Below are 24,820 nucleotides of genomic sequence, written 5' to 3' on the forward strand. Positions count from 1 at the left end.
TTTGGCAACAGGAAAGTGGTTACTTACGCTTGAGTAGGGCGGAAACCTTGCAAACAATCTTGCTGCACATGCCACAAAATGGAGGTTTTACCTATTAAGAATACCTTGGTAATTTTTACCTATTAAGAATACCTTGGAAATTTATTTAAAAGATTAATCAGAATAATGAAGAAAAGCTTAGCAAAAACAATCGGTTAAGACTCTCAAAGTTTCAATGCAGTGTTTTTATGACCTCTCTATTACCAAGGTGACTACATCAATAATTAGGCATTGGCACCAAACGTAATATTATGTGGAAAACCTGCAGTCTTCTAAGACTTTTTCATTAAGTATACTTAATGGAGATATCGATTTAATAACGAAAAAGCAAGTTGTATAATGCGGAGAGTAAAGTTTGTAAGGATAACCTGAGAAATACCTACGTGTGATAGAACGACACCAAATAAGGAAAAAGGAAAACAGCGTGTAACTGTCAGATGTCTAAAGCATGGTGCTTATTAAAGATGATGTGAAAGGCAAAGCACTTATGTATTGAATATATGTATTGAATTAAAAGCAAAATTAAGGGAAAGGACGGAGTTATACGTGATTTAAAATCTGACTAATTATGCAATTGAACGATTAATTCAACTTATGTGTGACCTTAAAATTGTTTGTGAAACAGAAGAGTTTTAACAATGAGTATTTATATTGAAACAATGACTTAATGTGTGTGCTGTGAATCACGTTTTCCAATCCATTAAACCTTAATCTCTCTCTCTTTTAGCAAATGTAGCGATTTCATTAGTGTCTTAGTGAAAAGTATAAGAACTGCCCGCACAAGTAGTTTTTCTGATTTTTAGGATTGTTATGTGTATAAACAACTGATTTGGAGCAATCTTCTGCCGCAAAGTAGTTCGCTAAAAATTTATCTTTGTTGAAGTTTTCATCATGAATCATCATGTTTGTGTACAAACGTAATTTTAAGATTTTAACATTTTTTATTTATTTGTCAATTAGATTGATTTCTCTGGTAATTAAGTTTCATCTTTGTGACAACTTTTATATAACATAAGTAAAAATTTGTAAACATCCGATTCAGACTTTCATTTCAATTAAGAGATTCATAAATACGTAACAAAATTTTACTTTTTAAGCTAAAAAACATAAGATAATAAAAATATATTTCTTATATCACAACACTAAAAATGATGGTAAAAATAGTGCTTCACTCTAAAGTATTATTTATTTTAATAATAACTAAACCCTATATTAAAAAAGACTAGATAAACAAATTTGAAAAATACACAACTTCATACTATATAAAAATTTTCTTTAGACCTTTTAGTAAAGTATAACTTCATTGATTACTTTGTGTGAAAACCCTTCAAGTTTTTTATTACAAAATTTTTCTTTTTATTGCTTTTCTGTGTTTTGTTATGACTAATTATAGCAGCATCAACTTTAGGGGGTTGATATTCAGGCGTTACTCCTCGTACTTCGTAAATCCATTGCATGAATTTTGACTTAAAAGATAAAAGTTTATTACTTTATGATTACTAAAAAAACTTTATTATCACTTAGAAAAAGTTAAAATAAATCCACTTAAATTGTTCAAATCAGTTTTCCTGAATAGTTTAGCATCAAATTAGCATAACATAAACGTTCATAATTAAATAAACAAAAACGTTCATAATCAAACATAAATTAGCATAACATAAACGTTCATAATTAAATAAACAAAAACGTTCATAATCAACATAAATTAGCATAACATAAACAGTTCACCATAAGCTTGATAATCTCAAAATGAACAACAGCTAAGCATAAACTCACCTGAACAGTAAGTTTGGTTTTGTGCTCCTTTCCATAGTAAAGCGGTTTGTAGCTTAAAGTAAAGAGAACTCCTTCAGTGTTTATTGGCGGAAGAACTCCAGCCTGCGGAATCACTTCAAACATTTTATCTGACCCAGTAGATATATGAGCAGTAAACTCGCTCTCAACTCTGCAACAAAACAAAAACATCAACAAAAAAAAAATGTGTGTTAAAAAAATTTGTGTAATTCAATATAGAATTATGTTGAACAAAAACAAATATTTACTCTGCCTGGCTATTAAGCCTAAATGATACTTGTGCAGTTTTGTTTAATCCAACAGCTCGAATCATAATAACATCATCAGGAACTGCTTCATTTGAAACAAATTTAAATGGGTATTTCCAAATACCGCCTTTTGGTGAAGTGATAGCCAAGTGAACGAGATAGCTAAATAAGGCCAATAGTAGCATATAATACAAAAAACAAACAATCAAAAAAATAAAAAACATTAAAGAAGTAGATTATTTGTCAGTTCACATTAGTTTTTACGTATAGAAAAGATAGACATACCAAAATGGTTTTGAAGGGAAAAATACAAGTTTAAACACAAGATTTGGCACTGCATAATCACAATCGATATATTTTTTTTCTAAGGTAATTAAAACTGATCGTTGTATTTCCTCTTTAATTTCTTTGTTATCAAATTCAAGTTTGAAATCAAAATCTTCACTCAATTGCGCTTCGTTGTTAAAAGAGTCAATATGATCTAAATTGAATGATGAAAAGAAATCCATGAAAAAATTTAAAAGACTTAAGTAGTTTTTAAGCACACATTTGTAAAATATTTATATAGTGTGCTAACTCCTTTATTATTTTTAAAATTTTTCTAAATTTCAAGTTCTTCTCTAAATCACTTTTTTTAGATTATTCCAAAATCCTAAATTGATCGACGTCTCGGTATATTTGGAAGGCTATCGCCTTTAACAACTTAAATAATCCAATTCTTCTAAAGAAATAATCTCACTATTTTGACATAATATAGTGAGACTATGTCAGGTTAGAATAAGTTTTTTCTATTAGTACTATGCTTTTCAATAGAAGCAAGCAGTTACTTCTTGGTAAACCTTTCTTATTTGGTTTCGTTGCAATCAGTTCCGTTAATATCTTTTTCATTTTGCAAGCTCAATTAACAAGCACTCTCTAAAACAAAGTTTTGAGCAGTATGCTTTTGTGAAACTCTCATTATAGTTAATATGTTAGTATGTATAGATACCCTTAAAAAGTATTTCAACGTTTTTATTTTTAAGCTGAACCAATTCCATTATATAAGGGCTAATAAAAGACAAAAGTAAAAAATAGTATATTATAACTGACACACCATGAAAAAAAAAGTATATTATTTTTGATATATTAAAAATAAAAAACAGCGTAGTATATTTGATATATTGAAAGTAAAAAATTAACAAGCTTTTAAATCTCTGCATAAAAAATATCCAACATATAAAATGATTCTATAATCAAAACCCAATTAAAATTGTATGCAAAAAACAAAAAATTGAAACTTTACCAAATATACGAACAGGAAAAACAGAATGTTGACAAATTTTATCTCTTGAACTGATAAAGCTTTCTTTTATAAGCAAAACAAATATCTTTTTTTCTAACTTTTCTCTTGCGCGACAAGTGAGTGCTGGAGCTAAAGAATCCTTAATTGGCTCAATAATTGGAATGCCTTGAACAACATAGCTCCATTTAAATTTCATTTTATCATGAAACCATTCTCCTTCAGTTTCTTCATAAATTAGTTCTGGAATTATATAGCAAGTGCATTGAGATGATTCCATTGACTGTGCACTGTAAGATATTGGTATGTAGATATCAGATTTTGAAGAACATAAGATACCCGTATAAGGTTTTGAAAGCATACTAAAGTCAGAATCTAAAAAAAAATTTAAAATATTTTATAAAACCCATTTCCATGCAATTTTTAATTTGTGCTACATTTTTATAAACCTATAATTTCTAATTATTTAACAAAAAAAAAATTACTTTCTGATTGTAATTGTACTTCCAAAGAAACATTGCATTCAAATGAATTATGAAACTGAATAATTGTTGATGCACTCTCACCATATCGTGCATGAATAAACTGATATTTGAGTTCAGGAGCTTCGCCCAAACCAGACAAAATAAATGTTTGATTACCTATCTAATGTATATAATATCTATAAATAGCACATGTTATGAACAGTGTATATAAGTAATAAAAATTTTTATTAATTAAAAATCAAACAGTATTTTTACTTTTTGTCTTTAAACATTAAAATAAAAGTGAAAAGTACGACAAAATACAAGTGATAAGTCCCACAAAAAAAAAGTGATAAATACTACAAAATAAAAAAATAAGTACTAGAAAAAAAGTGATAAGTGCCATGTAAAAAGTTAATCTTGTCTTGTTTTGTTTAAATAAAAATATTACAGAACCAAAATATTTGTACATTAAAACCCATTTTTATTTGTTTCAAATAGTTCTAATAATATTGAACTATTTACTTTTTTCTATTTAAAAAAAGTTTTTATAACCAATTACTATTTAGGCAATAATGTGTTTAAATCTTACGGTGTAAAAAAACTCTAAGCAAACACCCTAAACATTTGGATTTTAAGAAGCCATTTTTTTTACTGGTGATTTTTTGTTAAATTACAAAAAAATAAATGTTAAAATTATGTATAGTTTGTCATAATATTCTGAGGTCAACTTAATGAAATGCAATGTGTCAAAAATATAATCAGCTCTTATGAATGACTAAACCAGTCATTGATTAATAATCAATACTGATTAATGTTCAGTCATTGATTAATAATCAATAATGATTAATGTTCAGTCATTGATTAATAATCAATACTGATTAATGTTCAGTTATTGATTAATAATCAATACTGATTAATATTCACTTATTGATTAATAACTAATACTGATTAATATTCACTCATTGAATAATAATAAATAACTGGGCATAAAGAAAATAAAGCAATTAATTGTGCATAAAGATAATCAATCAATATATTCTGAAACAGTCAAGATCATTTACAAACAGTCAAGATCATTTAAAACTAATCCTAAGTAAATAAAATCAAATAGTATTATTGATACAAATAATAAAGCTAAAAATAATAATGAACTAACAGCAATAATAATAACAAAAACTAAATAATTTCAAAAGAAATTGATACAAAAAGGTATTGTTTAACGACTAAATCCATTATTCATAGATTACAAAATCTTACATTTTAACTCAAAAGTTAGGTTTTTTAAAATACTGTTGTCATACTTGGGGTGCTTCTTCTTAATGATACCCTTTCTCTTTAAGGCAAAAGTGCATTTTAAATTTAATTGGGTCTACTTTAGCTACCAAGCTTGAGCCTTGTTTCCATTATTGCATACCTCCTTTAGCATACCTCCTTTTGCATACCTCCTTTAGCATACCTCCTTTTGCATATCTCCTTTTGTTTCCTATGAACATATTTTTTGTTGACAAAATGATAAATTGATGTTGATCTGTTTTTTTACCATTTTTTATAGAGGCAACAGTTAAGGTGTGTTTTAATAACAACTTATGTAAGAAAAGAATTTTTTAAAAGTATTTATTTGATTGTTAGCAAATAAATAAAAAGGTCTAGGACTTTGGACAAATATCTTTATCCAAGATTTAGGATAAAGTCATCAGATCAAGGAGCTCTAAAACCTTGGATAAAAATCTTCATCATGAATAGAACTAATTACCTCATGGCAAATAACCCAAACTGTACAAGCACAAAAAAGGGGTGTTAAAAAGACAATGCTGAATACTAAACCATCTTCATACAAGATATCTTGACTTTTTATGAAACAACAGGTTACTTTTAAAACATAGAAAAGGATAATATAAAATTAATGTAGTATAAATAACAAATGTTACACTTTATATTTAAATTTTGTGCATTTGTATAAAATTTTTTAGATTATTTCATTAGTTTTTTTATCATAACAAAAGTTTACAATAATATACCACTTCATTTTGAAAAACTACAATGCCTTGATGATGGCCAATAGATGATGGTGTAAATATGAAATGCACTTCAATGGTACAAGATGGGGGCAAGCATAACTTTAATAAAATAAAAAATATTTAAAACAATATTTTATCGAATTCTAAATAAGAAAAAAAAACATATTTTAAATTATTTAAAAGCAGAGTATATAAAAAAATATATAAAAAATAAATATAATTAAAACTAATACCTTATCATCAACTCCTCGTAATAAAAAATCTTTTGAATTACTGCATGATACATTATAACAAACAGAGTAAGCATAATGATTTTCAACATGGATGCTTGCCTCCTTACAACTAGATACAAAAAAATTTATAAAAAAGAGAAGTACACATGAAAAAATTGAATTAGAAAAAAAACATATAAAGTATATATAGTTATTTACCACCCTAGACAACACTTTATCATAGGTAACTTTTGAGGTAATGCTTCTTCTGCAATAAGATCTAACTCATACCAAAATTCAGAACATAAATCACTTTGAAATATGACACTAAATATAAGAAAAAATCAATTTTCAAAAATAAATAAATTATTAATCATGTAAATGCTAAAAGCTTAAAAATTTTTTAATAAAAACAAACTCAAAAACATTACCTAGCTTTTTGTTTTCCAATTGAAATAGGAGAATACTTTACATGATAGGTAACAGATTCTAATGAAGGTAAAATCAATTCAGTAATACCATTTAATCCAACACCATTGATAACAACATTTAAATTAAGATCTTTGTCAAGAGGATTATTTAAAAATATTTCTATATCAGTGCTTGAAAAAATGTTAGATGAGGCAAAAAGCGTTTTTACAGCTTTTCCAGGAAATGCATTTATATTTAGCTGAAACCATATACGATATGGACGAGCAATCTTTTCTAATAATGTAAGAGAAGCTAACTGAACTGATAAAGATGACATAAATGCTGTGCAATTATAATCTTCTTCACTGTCACTCTCATTTCTTATTCTGAATAAAAAAAATTACACATTAACTTCATAATTTTTAAAAATTGATGTCGTTTACTATTTGTTACTAAAACATGTGTAGTATATCTTACTAATATAAATGTCTGTAGTACAGACATTTATATTAATAAGACTTTTTTGAAAGTTCTTTTTTGTATCAAATTTGCTGACCTCAATCTTTTAGAGGTTGGCAAATTTGATTCAAAGGTCTTACCATAAAACATGGAAACAAGGTCGGTAATTTTTTGCCAACCTCAAACACTTTTAGGTCATGAATGCCGATCTATCTATTAGGGGTATTAGTAAAAAGCACATTTCATTTCATTCAGAAATGGCATATCGGCAAAAGACAAAATTTTACTTTTATTAACTTAAAACAATAATACTTTTTTCCCAATCAAAAAAAACTCCCCCCACAAGTGCAGATGAAAATTTGGTCCCAGCTATCTAAAAATGTAAAAAATTCAAGTTTTTGCATTATAGTAGGGGCAGGGTCATTGAAAATATTTCAAAAATATCTTGAGAGTTATTTTTGTAACTTTTTTTGGTAAAAATGATGGGAAGAGTTGATCTTACCCATATGCAATATGTGTATATTTGGGAGGTTAAGGTGAGGGGGAGAGCATTTTTAATTTTTTTTCTATGTACTTTAAATATAAAACATTTTTACATTTTTTATTCAAAGAAACTAAAAGACTATTTTATGGTTTTTATCCAAGATTTTTTATCAGTTGTTTTAAATTTTAAACTATGATAAGCTACAACTATTAAGCTTGCTTCTTCGTCTTCTTTTGTTTCTAAAAGTTTCAATGAAGTCTTGACTAGAATTAGTAGCATGTTCTGCACTGTAATGTAGAACAAGAAAACCAGTGACAAATTTTTAAAAAATCTTTAATAATCTGGAAGTGAGAGTGGGAGAGGGAGAGGAGTCAAAAAAGAATTGTGTACATTTTAAAATATTTTTTTGTTAATAAAAATAATGTCAACAAGGAATTGTTGAAAAAAAAAAAATCATTTTGAAGTTTTTCATAATGGAAAAAGAATTGAAATTATATATAACACATTACACATAATATATAACCCATAACACAATTGCTTATTAAGAAAACTCTATTACAGAGGTTATGTTATCTGTTAATTAGGAAACAAACAAAGGTTGCTTATAAAAAAATTTGAGGAGACAATAAAATGTTTCGATACTTGCAATAATGGAGATAATAAGATAGACAGTATCTCCAGCTTTTTAAAATTTAAAAAGTATTATATTGCTCCTATTTTTATTCAAAAATGTATTGAGAAAATATAAGCTCCAATATTATATCATTGCAATAAGGAAAGCTGATTCATGAAATATGTGCTAAAGACACAAAAACACAGCTGGTATTTAAATGAAAGATTTGTGGCTATGTGCCTAGCTGATAAATGTTTATCTGTAAATAATTACATAAATACACAAAAACACAGTTGGTATTTAAATGAAAGATTTGTGGCTATGTGCCTAGCTGATAAATGTTTATCTGTAAATTAATTACATAAATTAGCTCTTGAACTAGCTCAAACAGAAAACCTGCAAGTTATATAACAATTAAAGATTTTTCGAACCTGAAAACTGGTTTTTATTTGATTTGTTAAAAATGACATTACTTTAGATAGAATGGCTGAAAACCAGTTCATCAAACTGGAATTTATTGTGGCTATGTGCTATGTGTATATATCGCTATATATTATATACTTATTTCCAGATTATAAAAGATTTTTTAAAAATTTGTCACTGGTCTTTTAGTTCTACAATACAATGCAGAACGTGCTACTAATTCTAGTCAAGACTTCATTGAAACTTTTAGAAACAAAAGAAGACGAAGAAGCAAACTAAATGGTTGTAGCTTATCATTGTTTAAAATTTAAAACAACTGATAAAAAATCTTGGATAAAAACAATAAAATAGTTTTTCTTTGAATAAAAAATGTATATTATAAAAATATTTTATATTTCAAATATATACAAAAAAAAATTAAACAAGCACCCAACCTCCTAAATATACACATAATTGCAAATGGATAAGATCAACTCCTCCCATCATTTCTACCAAAAAAACAAAACATAATCTAAAAATAGATAGATCAAGCTACAAAAATAACTCTCTTGGTAAAAACTGTCTTTTTAAAATATTTTCAAGTGACACTGCCCCTACTATAAATGCAAAAACTTGAATGCATGTATATATATATATATATATATATATATATATATATATATATATATATATATATATACATTTAAATTTTTGCCTTTATAGTAGGGGCAGGTATATATATGCTATTTTTGAGTCCCATCTAAGATATGCATGTCAAGTGTGGGGACAATCCCTTAGGCAAATCATTTTAAGGTTGTCCCACCTCCAAAATAAAGCTTTAAAAATAATATATTTTCAGTACAATAACTTTAAATCTAATGTGCTATACCTAATTTCCAATATATTAAAATTAAGCGACCTTGTTATATTCCTTAACTGCCAATTTGTCTGGAATTTTCATCACAAAAACCTTCCCCTATCATTCAACAATTTCTTTACTAGTCATTATCCTCTTCGCTCCATCAGTAGCTTAAACTTAGTTATTCCAAAACACCACTCTGCTAAATATGGAAATAAATCCATTAAATATCAATCTATTAGCTCATGGAAAAAACTACCTCCTGATCTAAAATCTCTTAATACAATCTCTGAATTCAAAATCAAGCTTTTTAATTATTTGTTAAAAAATACAATTAAATATTTCTACAAATTAATATTGGAATTCGTTATTATGTATATCAATTCAAGATCCTTCAATTTTTTATTTGATATTTTTAACATTTTGAAACTTTTTCCTATCTGCCATTTTTAAACTTTTTTCATTCTAATATTATTAATATAAGTACCAATATTTTGGCATTCTTTATTTATCTATTTATTTATCTCTTTTCATTCAACCATCCTCTACGTCGTACTAAATGTTTGTCGTCGCTGTCATTATTCACTAAATTTTTGTTGCTGCTGTTATTATCCTTATTTATGAAATTCTCCTTATATTATAATTGTTATCATTTTGTTACTATTATTATTATTGTTATTATTATTGTTGTTATTATTATCATTATTATTATAATTAGTATTATTGTTATCAGTTATTATTACTATTTTCATCATTGACTATAAGGTTATGTTGAATATTCAGGTATTTACTTTATATTAGTACTTGTACTATTGTAAATTTCCTTGAAATGTTATAGCTATTTCGAAATATATTTGATTTGATTTGATATATATATATATATATATATATACATATATATATATATATATATATATATATATATATATATATATATATATATATATATATATATATATATATATTATATATACAATAACGGCTTTTAATATACTTGATAATGAGGGTATCAATATTCCCTCGAAATATCATAAAAATAAATATACATATATAATTATATATATATATATTTGTGTGTGTGTGTATATATATATATATATAAATATATAATTATATATATATATATATATATATATATATATATATATATATATATATATATATATATATATATATATATATATAATTATATAACCCTAGTATATAATTATATATATTAGGGTGGTCCTTAAAACAACCTTTTTTTAAAATGTCTGCTCAACCACTCAAAATGTGTTCTATACAATAAAATAATACTAGAATTAAAAAAATTTTGAAAAAAATATTTTTAGGGGTAGCTCAAGACCCTTAAACATCAGGCGGGTCCCTATAATTATTAAACAATAGTTCTTCAAAAGTATATCATGTTGGGTCTCAAAAGAAGCAAAACTATATAAAAACTTCAAAAATAATTATAATTTTAAAAAACATTAAAAAAAATTATAAAATATTAAAAAAAAATTATAAAATTATTCGTGAAAATGTATATTTGTAGTTTTTATTTTGAAAATGTCATTTTCTAGTTAATCGTTTTTAGTAAAATCTAAAATAACAATTTTTTTATAAAATGATGATTATTTTTGAAATTATTATAAAATTTGGCTACTTTAGCGACCCAACACAATATACTTTTGAAGAACTACTTTTTTGATAATTTTAGGGACCTATCTGATGTTTAAGGGTCTTGAGCTGCCCCTAAAAAAAATTTTTTTTGAAAATTTTCTAATTCTAGTATTATTTTATTATATAGAACACATTTTGAGTGGTTGAGCAGACATATGAAAAAAATGTTGCTTATATATATATATATGTATATATATCTATCTATATATATATATATATATATATATATATATATATATATATATATAAAGTATCGGACAAAACGAGTGCAACCAAATAATGCTAATTTAGTTTCTTTATATAAAAGTGCTGCATTTTTTCAATTTAGAGAAATAACTATGTAACTGTTTAGAGACAAAGTTCTTCAAGTTTTATTCATCACAAAGTTCATTATTTGTACACAAAAATTAATAAATTAATCAAAAGTATTAAAAAATGTTGATTTCCTTCTGGACAAAACAAGTGCAACTCGACAAAATGTTGACCTAGTTGTATTTCGCTATCAATATTTAGTGGCGAATCCTTTGTTGTCGATCACAGCCTTGCATCTTCGAGGCATAGATTCGATCAGGTGATCAATGAAACTTTGTGGAATCGCTGCCCAGGCCTTTTGGATTTGTTCAAACAGTTGATCCTTATTAAGAACACCTTCACAATTAATTCTGCGGTTGACGATCTCCCACAGGTTCTCGATAGGGTTCAGATCCGGAGATTGAGGCGGCCAATCCATCACCGATAGGTGGTTGTCTGGAAACCACTGCTTGACTACTTTTGCAGTGTGTTTCGGATCGTTGTCTTGCTGAAAAACCCATTTTATTGGCATATTCCATTCAGCATGAGGTAACATAACATGTTTCAGGATATTTTTATACATGAAACGGTCCATTATTCCATCGTTTCGATGTATTGGACCTAGACCGTTAGCAGAAAAACACCCCCAGACCATTACATTGCCTCCACCATGACCCCCAGACCATTACATTGCCTCCACCATGCTTCACGGTCTTATGGCAGTAACGTAAATCGAGGCATTTTCCGGCCGGTCGACATACGCAGCAAATGCCATCGCTCCCAATGATGTTGAACTTTGATTTATCACTGAACAGGACAGTTCGCCATTTCTGCACATTCCAGTCAATATGAGATGGAAGATTCTAGATGCTTCTTTTCGATGCTTCTGGAAGCTTCTGGATGCGTCTGGATGCTTCTGAATGTTTCTGGATATTTCTGGATGCTACTGGATGCTTCCAGATGCGTCTTCTGGAAACTTCTGGAAGCTTCTGCATGCTTCTGGAAACTTCTGGATACTTCCTTTAATTATTAAAACACTTCCGTGACGTTGACACGGACCAGACTTAAGAAAATGAAAGAAACCAAAAAAGTTGCACTTGTTTTGTCCACTGCAAAATGGCACTTGTCAACGAAATTCTGCCTGTGTGCTGTCACCTGTCAGCTGATTGCTCATGTCATGGCATGCTATGACTCCAGACTACTGAACTGTTTGCTGTGGTAGTATAGTTCGTTTCGTTTTTAAGACATGTAAAATTAGGAACACTTTTTAGCATTGTTCGATGTTGGTTGCAAATATTTTGTCCAATACTGTATATATATATATATATATATATATATATATATATATATATATATATATATATATATATATATATATATATATATATTATATATATATATATATGTATATATATTAAAACACCCAAAAAAAACAACCAGTTATTGCAAATACTTTTTAAAAAGATGTACAAAATCATATAAAAGTTATTTTATCTTTTGTTTGCTAAGTTATGCTCATCTCTTGATTCTACTAATCAAATCCTGATATAGCTGACAAACAGGTTGATGAACTGTTTGACATTTATATCACTCCAGCTTTATTTTATTTATAGTATTTAAAGTATTTAAATACTATAAATATGTAAATACTATAAGTATTTAAAGTATTTATTTATAGTATTTAAAGTGATTTCTTGCTTAGACTCTTCTACAGCTTGTGGTCCAGACAACATACCTGGCCCAGATAGCATATCATAAGCAAGGTTTTTGAGTCTTTATTCAACAAACACTTAACCTCTCATTTTGAATCTAATAACTTACTATGATTATCAATATGGATATCAGCCTTCTTGTTTTACTGCATTTTTTCTGATTTGTTATCGGTAATAACTCATAGGTTTTATTGTGCATTAGATAGATGTGGAGTGAATAGGGCTATCACTCTTTTAAAGCCTTTGATAGAGTTTAGCATGCTGGTCTTCACCATATTATAGAATCCTTCCTTATTAATCATAGTACAAAAGTTGTCCTCAATGAACAGCACTCTTCTTCATTTCCTGTAACTTCATGGGTTCTTCATAATTCTATTCTAGGCCCTATACTTTTTTTAATTTACATGAATGATCTCCTAGAAATTCTCACACTTAAAGTGGCATTGTTTGCTGATGATACTACCATTTATTTTTGTCTTGATAAGAAGCCAAAACTCTCTAATTACTTGGAGGGGGCATTTGAGCTTAAAAGAATCTCACTTCTGCTATGAGGCTGTCAGTGGCTGGTGAACTTTAACTCAAATAAAACTCTTTTTTTTTTTAGCTAATAGTTATAGCAATAACCTAGATCTTCCAATACTTATGAATGGTAATGTACTTGATGAGTCATCTACTCTTCATCCTCTAGGACTAACTCTTACTTCCAATTTTTCTTGATAATCATTTAAATGGAAACCGAATCAAATATATTTCAAAATGAGCATCAGCTAAGGTTGCATCAATTTATTGTGCTTGCCACTTTCTTACTCCGGATTCTATTCTTTATCTCTATAAATCTCAAATCTGTCCTTGTATAGAATACTGTTGCCATACCTGGAGCAGATCTTTGAATGATGCCTTTTCTCTTTTAAACAAGGTGCAAAAATGCATTCTAAACATATTTTGGACCTGCTTATGCAGCCAACCTTCAACCATTGTCATATTGTTGTAATTTTGCTTCTCTTTCTCTTTTAATTACTGTAATGGGCACTATTCTAAAGAATGAGCGTCTCTTGCCATCTACTAAAATTCATTCTGGTGTTACACATCATTCAACTATATCTCATCCTTTTACCCTAACTGTTCCTAAGTGCTCCAAAAATTCTTATTCGACTAGTTTTTTTCCTGGAGCATCAGTTCTTTGGGATTTGCTCCCTTTACCTTGATTTTCTGATTCATAAAAATTGCAATCTTATAAGTTGTCTTTTAATAGTTATCTTGCTCTAACTTCATATTTTCTCTTCCAGTAACTTTCAACTCTAATAGTGGTTTCTTTCAGCCTTGTTGGAAGTGTAGATGTTAAAAAAAAAAAAAAATCTGTAAAAAATCATTAAAGTATTTTAGATCTGTAAAAAAAGATCTGTAAAAAATCTTTAAAGTATTTTAAAATGAAAACTGGTTAGTTTAAAAAGAAAATTTGAATGCACAGGAAACATTTTACATGAAAGTTTAGGTCCAACCAACAAATAACCACTATGAAACTTAAAATAGTAAAGTAACAACAAATAGATAATAGTAATTAAGTAGTAAATAAATAATAGCAATAACATTTTAATTTTCAATAACCTTTTCAAAAACTATTCACTATGCTACTTTTGACATTAATCTTGTTAATTTTGTAATACTAGAATGTTTTTATTTTTTTTCTGCATGACTTTATAGAGCATAACACACAGTGAAGTAGTTTATACAACAAACTATAATTTTCAAAACAAACAATAAGACACTTGTGTTATGTGAGAACTTAAATGATCCAATCCTTGATTTAATCATTAGAGTTAGATAACTCTATTATAATTTATTGTTTTTAAACCATTAAAAAATTTTATGGCAACTTTTAAATTGAAAGAAGATAACTTGCCAGGTTGAACATTACAAGTTTTTAAATGAGATCTTGAAGTAGTTGGTTTGAATATACAATTTGATGGCTTAGATTTTAAACTTGGTTTTACAGACATAGACAAATATAGAGACTCACAAGATTTTTCTTTGCCATACTCTTTTGTTGGAATATACCCAACAGGTCACCCAGTAAACACATGATGAATTAAAAAAGACTTACAGACATGTAAAAGAAAAAAAATTGAAAAACTGGAATGCTTTACAAAAAAAAAAAGAAATGCTCGTCTAAAGTTTTTGAAGTCATCAGCATAGTAGTTACACCTGTTACAAATTTTGTAGCCTAAATCTTTAAATCTCCAAACAATTTTGGTATTTCTTTTAATACTTTAATAGTATATCTCTTTTAACATTTTTTAAAAATAAAATTAAAATGAATAGTTAAAAATCTTTTTTTTTTAAGCAATTTCTATTTTTTTTGTTTGGAATTTTCAGAATTTTTTTGATAAACAATATCTGGTCTTTTTGTTTGGAACTTTCAGAATTTTTTTGAATAAGCAATTTTCCAATAATTTTTTTGTTTAGAACTTTAAGAACTTTTTTGAATAAGCAATTTCAAACTACTTTTTTTTGTTCGGAATTTTTGGTTTGTTTGTCTTTTAGATCATCATTTTTGTGAATTTTACCAAAATCAAACTAATTTTACAATAATTAATTACAGACTTGTAAAAGATTAAATTATTTTCATTGTTTGATAACTTGTTTAAGTTAGACAATTTGTTAGAAAATTCATTAATGAGATAAAAAGAATCGAGTAATAGAAAATCAAAAAATAGCCGTCCTGCCTTAAAGTTAAATTTGGCTTGCAGATGTTCATGATAAAAAATAAAGTTCATCCAGACATGGTAATTGGAAAATCAAACTAATTTTACAATTCCATATTTCAATGAAATGGTCTGCAACAATTCCATATTTAGTCCGTCTGGTTGGACCGAAACCTAATAGATACTGATTTAAACCAGAACACTGTTAAAGTCAGAACCATAATAAGTCAGAATAATAATTAATTAAAGTCAATAAAAAATACATGTACAATGATCTTAGATAATTGATTGCTACTATTTTAGCTTTGTTAAACCATCAGTATTTATTTAAAGCTGCAAAAAACTGATTCTAAAAAATTAGAATTTTTAATAAATATAAAATATTTGTATATTCATAAATATTGATAAAGTATTGATACCAAATAAAGAAATTTTTATTGCATCTTTTATTGCACCCAGATTTACTTTACCTAAACAATTTTCCAGGTTTTTAAAATATGACCTGAATGATCTTTGGGATGATCTGATAAAAATTTAATGAAAAAAGACATGTAAAAGAAAAAAAATTGAAAAACTTTAATGCTTTACAAAAAAAAAAAAAAAAAAAGAAATGCTTGTCTAAAGTTTTTGAAGTCATTAGCATAGTAGTTATACCCGTTACAAATGTTGTAGCCTAAATCTTTAAATCTCCAAACAATTTTGGTATTTCTTTTAATACTTTAATAGTATATCTCTTTTAACATTTTTTAAAAATAAAATTAAAACGAATAGTTAAAAAAAAATTTTTTTTTTTAAGCAATTTCTATTTTTTTAAGCAATGTCTATTTTTTTAAGCAATTTCTATTTTTTAATTTTTTTATTTTATTTATTTTAATTTATTTTTATTTTATTTATTTTTATTTTAAATTTTTTTATTTTAAATTATTTTAATTTTATTTATTTTAATTTATTTTATTATTTTAATTTTAATCTTTTTTTTTAAGCAATTTCAATTTTTTAAGCAATTTCTATTTTTTTTGTTAGGAATTTTCAGAATTTTTTTGATAAACAATATCTGGTCTTTTTGTTTGGAACTTTCTGAATTTTTTTGATAAATAATATTCGGTCTTTTTGTTCGGAACTTTCTGATTTTTTTGAATAAGATTTTGATTATCATTTTTGTTGAAAAATGAAAAATTGTAACTTTTTAAAAATATTTATAAATTTCATGCACGACTTTGTGTATTAATATTCTTGTTAAAAATTTTATGTAATTTATTAGAAGACAAGATTTTTTTGCTTACTAAAAGCGTTTTTCATGTTTGAAATATTTTTTATATTTTCCTTTGTTTAAAAATTTTTTATTTTTTCCAATGTCGGAAATATTTTTTATATTGCATATTTTTTGTTATGCAAAGGTTAAACCAAATTATGTTTTTATTTTACTTTTTTTATCTTTAAAAAAATTTTAGTTTAAAACTTTTATATTGTTTTTGAGGGCATCTTCACATACCTGTTTAATCAAACAGGCTTTAAAAATACTATTCTAATTTTTTTTTTAATTCTGATTCACTCACAATAAGGCTACAACAACCACTATTAAATTGGGAGTTACTATAAAAAAAGAATAGACTTATAGAACAGGGAAATGGTTGACAGAAGACTTGAAAAGTTGAAAGTTGTATGAGTCAGGAAAGCATGAAGATGGAAGAGAGTTCCAAAAGGTTGAAGTGCAGGGAAAAAACTAGACAAATAAAAGTTTTTAGAGCATGCAGAGACAGATACAGTAAAAGAATGAGACTTTGCTGAATAACAAGTCAAGCAAGAATAAGTTTTAGTAAATGGAACTAGAGATGATAGCTCCTTTGAGCAGCGACTATGATAGTAAGTGTAGAAAAGAGAAAGAGATGCAACTTTACAACAATGGGATAAAGGCTTAAGCTTAGCAGATAGACCAGGTCCAACTACATTTACAATGCGTTTTTGGACCTTGTCCAGAAGAGAAAGAGCATCATTAGAAGAACAAGCCCAAATATGACAGTATTCCATACAGGGACGAATAAGAGATTTTTAGAGGTAGAGAATTGAATCAGGAGAAAGAAAATGGGCACAATTAGCAGAAGCTAATTTAGCAATCAATTGTTTCCATGAAAGATCAGTAGTAAACGATAATCCAAGAAAACATACGGAAGAGGACTCAGTGAGAGGGTTGCCATTCATTAATATAGGAATGTTAACAGTCTTGCAATAGTTGTTTGCAGTAAATAACTGAGTTTTGTTGGAGTTAAAATTCACAAGCTACTGTAATCCTCAATCTGTTACAGAAGTGAGATCAGATGCCAGATCAGCTGCCTGTTCTAAGCAATCAAAAAGAAAAGACTTTTTGTTCAGACAGGAGTATAAAGCTGAGTCTACAGCAAAAAAAGTTACTTTAGATGTAAGGTTGTCGGGAAGATCATTAACGTAGATAAGAAACAGGACTAAGGATAGAATCTTAAGGTACCCCAAAAGTTACTGGAAATAAAGAAGAGTGTTGGCCTTTGAGGATGAATTTAATAAAGCGGTTAGAAAGAAACAATTTAATAATCTCAAAAACTTCCCCAAGTACACTATATGAAACAAACTTATGGAGAAGACCAGCATGCCAAACTTTGCCGAAAGCCTTAAATATGTCAAGAGCAATAGTCCTAACTTCTCCGCCTCAATCTAACGTACAATAAAATCTTTCAGTCACATAGTTAGCAACTCAGCTGTAGAGCAAGAGGATCGAAAACCGTATTGATTGTCTGACAATAAGTTACTTAACTCAAGATTGGATGTGAGAAATTTGTTTATCAAAGACTCAAAGAACTTGCTAATAACAGAAAAAAGACTGATCGGACAATAATTAGAGGGGTCAGAATGTTCACCAGAGTTTTTGAAAATTGGAACAACAGATGCCATTTTCCAGTAGACATAAAAACGAAACTCAGTAAAGTATTTATTCAATAGATTAGAGAGAATTGAAGAGAGTTCTGGAGGACAATTTTGTAAGACTATGACAGGAATGTTGTCTGGACCACAAGCTGTAGAAGAGTTTAATTGAGAAATGACTTTGGCAATGAAAGCTGGAGTGATTTGAATGTTTAACAATGGGTTAACCTGTTTAATTGGAATGGGAGGAAGAGAATGGGCATAAGATTCGAGAGTCGAATTAGAAGAAAAGGTCTCTGCAAATAGTGCTGCCTTATCCTTTGGAAAAGTAATAAGATCAGTCCGATGAGTGAGAGATGGAATGTTAGACCTACCTTTGTTAACAATGCTGTTGAAGATTTTCCAAAAGTCTATAGAGCCTAACTTCTGAGATAAGATACAGGATTTAGTGAACTGAGAATGATGGAGCTTAGCATCTGACAGCACATTTTTACAATGATTTCTTGCAATAATAGCCGTTTGTTCTTAAGAGAGTTGTTCTTTTGAAAGAGATGAAAAAAATGATTACAATTAGATATAGCAGCTGCACAAGAGGGTGAAAACCATGGAGTAGAACAAGGCTTGACTTAGAACCAACAAGAAGGAATAAAACCTTCCATTCCTGCCTGAATCCAGAAGGTTATGTGGGAGGCAAATTTTTCAGCTGAGAGAGAAAAGACATCAGCCCAAAGACCATCACAAAGAAAATCATGAAAAGAATCCCAGTCAGCTTTAGGGTAGTAGTAAGTAGTGCAATGATATGGTGATTTAGCATTATGTTGATTGAAATCGAAATTTGTTTTAAAATTTAAAATTTAAATTATTTTAAATATTGGATTTTGTATGATTTCAATTTGAAACCAAATTTTTTTCAAAATTATTCTAATACCTTTTCAAGTTTTGTCCTGTTGCAGAAGTATTACAATACAGAGCTTAACTATTAATTTTAATTAAAATTATTATAAACTTGTTTTGTCTAAAAATTTAATGTATATAGGCATACTAACAAATATAAATATAAATTATATAAACATACTGACAAAATATAAATTCAAAATATAAAAAATATAAAAAACATAATTCTGTATAACTTTGGTTCAAACACAACTAATTTATTGAAAACTACTTTCTATAATTAAGTGGTAAAAATCACTAATACCAAAACATTTGATTAAAATTTATGACAAGCTACAATTAAATAACTGTGCAATTTAAGAAATAACTGTACAATAAAAAAGTTTTACATGTCACACAATCAAGATGCTTAACATTGGAAATATGCAAAATAAATTAGTGTATTTAGGAAAAAAAAACTTTAACAAACATAATTTATGACAATTAAATGAAAATTAAAAACCTTTTATGAACAGGTAATACTTTTTAGAAAGCAACTAGAACCAATAATAGAGATTGGATAATACTTGAATTCAAATAAATGTACTACAATTTACATTTACAATTTAACATTTATGCAGTATGTTTAAAATATAATTATTAAATCATATTCTCACAAGTAAAATATTATTAGGAGTATACTATTATTTAAGTAAATAATTTATCAACCTGCTTGTTCCCACACTTGTATTACTTCCAACATCATAAACAAAGCAAATAACACCTTCTGTATATCCACGCTTCAGTGCTAGAACTCTTATTGGCACTTGAACAGTTTGCCTAGATAATACAGGAACAAATAATGGACCTGTAATTATGCTCAAGTCAGAAAATGTTTGAAATACCATCTTAAATGGTAAGTTATTTTTTAGCTCCAATACTTTAAGAGTGGGTTCATTAACAATGCATTCTATATTAATAACATCAACAGGATGTGGTTGGCTGCCTAATCCTTTAAGTTTAAAAGTATTCTCAACACCATTACTAATATTGCATAGCTTAAGACACCCATTTATAGTTCCTTCATATATAGGCTTAAAAGATAATGGATAATAGCTTGTTGTTTTTGATGGCACAACTAAACATTCTGGTCCAAAAAAACCTTCACCAGTAATTTCTGAACGCATATTCCAGTCAAAATCACTATGGTTAACCTAAAAATACAATCTTTTGTTAAACAATGAATTGTAATAATATATATATATTTTAATTCACCTCTCCAAGACCGAGAATGCCACTACAGACAAGGCTACTTAAAGGTGGTTTTAACCCTCGCTCAACTCTATAACTCCGAAACACGAACCTTGATAAACAAGGCCACTGCGCGGAGAAACAAGTTGAGCGCGGTACTACCAGGGAGGTGGTGAGCGCTCTACCACTACACCACTGCTATATAACTATATATAAAAATACAATATGAATATATGACTAATTTCAAACTAACTAATTCTAAAACTAAATTACAGTCAAATTAAAAATGCAATTTATATAGTACCATAATTAGCATGCTACCCATTATACTTACCCATACATGTTGCATATATAAAACTTGTATGCCATACATATTGAATGTATAAAACCTATATACTAACACAATGTACTACTGTAAAACTACAAAATTTTAACTTACAAAAGGTATGTTTTGAATAACACATTCATGAGTTGGTGTAATAAATTCCAATTCAACAAAAGAATTCTTGGCTTTAACAGTACACTCAACTTCATATACTCGTATATCACTCTCAGAAAAAAAAATTACTTTGCAATGGTATTGCCCAGGTATAGAAGGTTTTAAGGTTATTGGAACCTTTATAGAGCTTAAACCTGTATAAAAATTTAAATTACAAACTATAAGAAACTTTAAAACTATTTGTATATAAAAAAAATATAAATGTATATCTAAAAAAAAAACCTTGCATACTTTTTTTCTCGTCAATAAAAAGAAACAAATATTTTTTGCTTTTCAGATATATTAAAAAATTAAGTTTAAAAGGAAAATTGATCATAAATTTTTAAAAGGACAAATAAAATGTTTCAAAAAGAAAACATTATTTAAAAAAGAATTGAAAAAAGGAGTAAAAAAATTAGTCAGTAAAGAGCTGGCATAGCTTAAAGTTAATTAGGACATAAATTTTTTAATTAAGATGTATAAATAGTTTAATTAGGCCACATAAATATTTTTTCAATCACGATGAAGAAAAATTAAAATTAAATAAAAAACTTGTCTTTTATATTCAAAAAGCAGAGTGTTAACTGCTGACATTATCATTATTAATTTATTTCAGATTACATAGATCCAACAATTATGTATTGTTGGATCTATCTAATCTGAAATACAACAAATGACCAAATTATCTAAAACATTTAAAAGCAGCATAAGCAGCTTTTAACTAAAATGTTATCATACATGAAGGCTAAAGATCTAAACCTTTGTTAGTAAACAAAGTTCAAAAAACATAATTGTAACGCTACCCAGATGCTTATAACCAAAAAACTTTTTTATGCATTTTATATAAGCTTTGAGTCTCTTAAACACAGAGATATTTTTGCCACAGAGCCATGGCATAACTAAAACTTTGTTCAAATAAATTAATTGACTTTTGTCCTCTTAATGTGTTGATTTTTTATTTTACTATTAAATTACTTGCTATTATATTAAAAGAGAAAAGTATGCACTGATAATCCTACATACATTACAAACATATTAACTATCTCCTGTATGGCCATTGTGTTGTTATATTGTTAACCACTCTATGCATGTTTATGTCTTACTCTATGCATGTATATATGTCCTGTGTATATGTCACTGTATATACATATAATGATATATATATATATATATATATATATATATATATATATATATATATATATATATATATATATATATATATATATATATATATATATATATATATATATATATACAGGGACATACAGAGACTATCAAAGTAATAATGTAATGATAAATAAACAATAGCTAAAATATCATTTTCAAAAAACAATATAGAAATATTGATATAGAAATTTTCATGCTTCTCATATTATCTATATATAATAATTTTTTAATTTACATATACACACCCTTAGTCTTAGGATCAAAGGTAATATAACCAAATTAAAAATATTGCTGCAATATAACCCACTCTATCTGCAATATAACCACTCACAAGACAAATGCTTTAGTTACAAAATTGTATAAACAGAAATATCAGGTTTCCATTTTCTTGTCTGAAGAATTCCATATCTTTTGAAGCAATTTATTCATCAAGCCAGATTTTGATGCTTGTATTGAGAGTGAATTGATTTCTATAGCCCTTTTATACAACTGAAACATCACTAGCTTTTACACAATTCATGAATTGTTTTATTTAGCTTTTTTACACAATTACTTCAAATGCAAACATCATTAAATTTTATTAATGATGTTTGCATTAGAAGTAATTGCATAAAAGGGCTACTTGCATCAAAAAGAGTGGTTTAACAGAGCTATTTCTGGTTAATATGTGTGACAAGTGGGAAAAGAACATCTCTGTCTTGTCCTTAGAATATTTTTTAACAACATTTGCTAATTGAGACTTAATATCTACATATTGGCAATTTAACATGTTGTGTCTATTCACCTTTATTTTTCCCTATAGCTTGCCTTAAGCACATTATCTGTTATCAATAATCACCTGTATTCACCATAAAACATCAGCCTATGAATTTATTGCTCAACCCCCTCCCCCCTCATTATAAAGGAACAAATACAAACTAAAATCTTTTTTTAAACAGAAAAAGATTTTAGTAAGTTTTATATTTTTAATAAAAACAGGTTTTTTTCTTTAACTTAAATAACTGTTATTATTTTTTGAAAAAATACTTGTTAAGTACCTAAACTAAAAAAAAATTATAAACTACCTGAAGTATTATTTGAATCAGTGGATATTACAACTTTATCAGGTGCGCTAAAGAATGGAGAAGAGACTTCCACTTTAAATTCTTTTTGAAGATTATTTATATTAAGTATATCTAAAGGTTGGATATAATTTTCCCTGTTAATCTGTAATAAAGAAACCTTAGACAATATTGTTTGATATGAAGTCATTCCAGTCACATCTCTCCTTCTAAGTTCTTCATCTGTCATTCTTTGACGTGCAGCAACAACTTAAAAGAATTAAAAAAGCAACAATGAATTTTCTTATTTATTATTTTTACTAATTATTTTATTATTTCTTTCACTTCTTTTGTAAGTAACATATCAACTTTAAATTAAAATAGTAATAAACATAATTCTAACTATAGTAATGTCAAAATAAAAAATAATACCCAGCGCTCTCTCCTTTCCTGAATTCAAATAATCAAAATTTATCTCTGCAACACATTCTTCACCAGCATCACAATGCAAGTAAATTATGTGGTTATCTTCTTTTAATGTCCCAGAACTCTGTTGCATGGCTTTAGCACTTGTCATTCGAAAAGGCCCATTAATAAATGGATCGCCTAAAGGCAGAGGCAATGTAGATTCTGCTTCAATTAAATATAAAAAATCTCCAACTTTTTCATTTGAAAACAATAAAGAGCAGTGCCTTGTTCCTATTTCAAAAGGAAGAAACTCTAACTCAATACTGGAATCCAAACCAGTTTTTATATAAATTGATTTTGATGCACACCAAAATGCACTTTGAAGAAGTTTTTCTAAAAAAAGGAAGACTCATGAAAAGATAAATACACAAAAAAGATAAAATATATACATTTACTAACAGATGAAACAAAACTCAAGATTTCAACTCGCATTTGCCAACATCAAAAACATACTTTTGAGGGAAAATGGAAAAATTTGACCGTAGCGGGGCATTCCAGAAATTGTCATGGTGCCTTTGGCTGGAATAAAAACAACACGGTTAAAGTAGAGGTAGGCTATTTTAAGAGAAAAGTGAGAGAGTCCTTGGAAATACAGTTTCACCAGTGTTCTCCAAATGAAGGTGGTTTGAATGAAGACGACCGTAATTACATCACATCTTCGTTTTGGAAACCTTATTTTTCTTATTTAAGACGCAAGAACACATTACATTGAAGTTTTATTATTTGTTTGTTTTTTAACGGGTTTTTTTTTTTTTAAATATTACTTGAATAACGAGGGTATATATAACCCCTAGAAATATTGTAATTCAATATAAAGAAATTTATAAGGATAAGTTTACATACTATTCCAGATGTTTCAACTTAATTAAATATACATTTACTAGTATTCTATATATATTTCAAGCAGTTGTTGTGCTAAATTGAAGTAGTCAATTTGTTTAATTCAAGTAGTCAAGTTATTTAAGTCAATTTGTTAAATAATATGTAATGATTAGT

General features: G+C 27.4%; 1 protein-coding gene across 1 annotated transcript in view; it reads right to left on the minus strand.

Moving 5' to 3' along the window:
• Positions 1–1,067: 1,067 nt before the first annotated feature.
• The window catches only part of LOC100210504 (cilia- and flagella-associated protein 47), a 96,877-nt gene continuing 73,124 nt past the window's right edge, over positions 1,068–24,820 (minus strand). Inside the window, exons 37-50 of the mRNA XM_065793158.1 lie at positions 23,789–24,157; positions 23,381–23,626; positions 21,108–21,301; positions 20,147–20,631; positions 6,489–6,854; positions 6,277–6,384; positions 6,079–6,187; positions 5,846–5,944; positions 3,846–4,005; positions 3,364–3,735; positions 2,367–2,562; positions 2,082–2,243; positions 1,816–1,984; positions 1,068–1,505 (exon numbers count right to left, since the gene is read on the minus strand). Coding sequence (XP_065649230.1) covers positions 1,347–1,505; positions 1,816–1,984; positions 2,082–2,243; positions 2,367–2,562; positions 3,364–3,735; positions 3,846–4,005; positions 5,846–5,944; positions 6,079–6,187; positions 6,277–6,384; positions 6,489–6,854; positions 20,147–20,631; positions 21,108–21,301; positions 23,381–23,626; positions 23,789–24,157 — 3,194 coding nt within the window. The 3' untranslated portion in view covers positions 1,068–1,346. The remainder of the gene's footprint in view (positions 1,506–1,815; positions 1,985–2,081; positions 2,244–2,366; positions 2,563–3,363; positions 3,736–3,845; positions 4,006–5,845; positions 5,945–6,078; positions 6,188–6,276; positions 6,385–6,488; positions 6,855–20,146; positions 20,632–21,107; positions 21,302–23,380; positions 23,627–23,788; positions 24,158–24,820) is intronic.

The sequence above is a fragment of the Hydra vulgaris genome, chromosome 03 (assembly GCF_038396675.1).
Source record: "Hydra vulgaris chromosome 03, alternate assembly HydraT2T_AEP".
NCBI lineage: Eukaryota > Metazoa > Cnidaria > Hydrozoa > Anthoathecata > Hydridae > Hydra > Hydra vulgaris.